General features: G+C 33.6%; 1 protein-coding gene across 1 annotated transcript in view; it reads right to left on the bottom strand.

Moving 5' to 3' along the window:
• The window catches only part of LOC107590735 (voltage-dependent T-type calcium channel subunit alpha-1H-like), a 66,701-nt gene that overhangs the window by 2,654 nt on the left and 62,566 nt on the right, over positions 1-1,481 (bottom strand). The window contains 1 exon segment of the mRNA XM_016279644.1: positions 714-1,007. Within this exon segment, the coding sequence (XP_016135130.1) occupies positions 714-1,007 (294 nt within the window).

The raw sequence follows: 1,481 nt of genomic DNA, 5'->3' as shown, positions 1-1,481 counted from the left end.
ATATATATATATATATATATATATATATATATATATATATATATATATAAATTTTTTTTTTTAAATATAATATATAACCTGTCCTATACTCAAATTAAACATTAAATGAAAAAGATTGATGCACTTTAAAACTGTACATGCTGACTTTTTTTAAAGGTCAAATTTTACTACAGATTTATTTTTAACCCTATGGTATTCCTTAGTAGGGGTCACAATTGTGAACCTTGGCAGTGAAAATAGACAATAAGATTAAGAGCATTTTTTTATTAAATAAATATAATTTTTTCCCCCAATGATTTTTATTCTTTAACATGTTGTATTTTGAAGGGACCTCTAAATTATTCCCTATTTCTAGATACAATAACATAAATATAGAAAAAATATTTTCTGACATAACTATTTAATTTTATTAGGTTTTCCGATTAGATATATATTTAGACATTAACAAAGACTACTTTTTACTACTTTTACTACTACTTAAAAAACAACAACATTTAAGCCTTTTCTAATAACCTTCACCCAAGATTCAAGTATAGTAAACTAAACTTTCAGATTTTATTTTCTCATCGTAAACATATCTAAAATACATTTAGCCTTACTCTAATAATATCTATTAAATGTATTTGGGGGGTTGCATGGCATAATATTTTCAAGAGAACTGTCAACACATGGCCTTATATAGAAAGGTTTTTTAAAAAATGTACAGAACAGACCTGTTCATGTGAGAAAGTCTCCATTTTAACAGCTGAAACCTCAAGCCCAGGGGCTCCGCCTACAGAGGCGGTGCTTTGTCTACGACTGCCATGAAGCTCTTTCTTCAACTCTGCCTCCATCTCGGCCTCCTCACGGGCATCTTTGTTACTGTCCTCTAAATGTTTCATGAGCACAGCGACCACAACATTCACCAGCACAAACTGTGCTATCAGCACGAAGGTCACAAAGTACAGAGGCGACAAAAGCGGCAGGTAACTCAGGCATTTGTCATTTTTACATTCCCGCAGGGTATCCTAGACACACACAGAGAAACACAGGAATTGTAAGTTCTGTTCAACTCAAAAAGTGACAAGTCCTGATAATGTACTGTATGTGGGTGACAGCTGATGGCCTCACTCTTAAAGGGGTCATAGGATGCCCATTTTCCACAAGTTGATATGATTCTTTAGGGTCTTAATGAAAAGTCTGTAACATAGTTTGGTTAAAAATTCTCAATGGTAGTGTAAAAAACACCTTTTTTACCCTGTCAAAAACAGCTCTTTTCAGATCAAGCCATTTTTGTAGCATTTTCCTTTAAATGTTAATGAGCTATGCTGACCCCGCCCCTCTCTTCCGAGCTGCTGTTTACTGTTTATTTTAGCCGCATTCATTGTGAATCTTGCTAATTAGCACATTATTAGGAAAGGCGATTTGCAAAGATTCATTACAAAACATTATACTCACTTCTTCTGTAGATGAGGCTGGATCACGAATGATTCGCGCGAACA

This window comes from Sinocyclocheilus grahami, unplaced genomic scaffold (assembly GCF_001515645.1).
Source record: "Sinocyclocheilus grahami isolate Dianchi unplaced genomic scaffold, SAMN03320097.WGS_v1.1 scaffold132.1, whole genome shotgun sequence".
NCBI lineage: Eukaryota > Metazoa > Chordata > Actinopteri > Cypriniformes > Cyprinidae > Sinocyclocheilus > Sinocyclocheilus grahami.
Note: the sequence above shows the minus strand (reverse complement) of the source record. Positions and strands in the feature narration are given on the sequence as shown.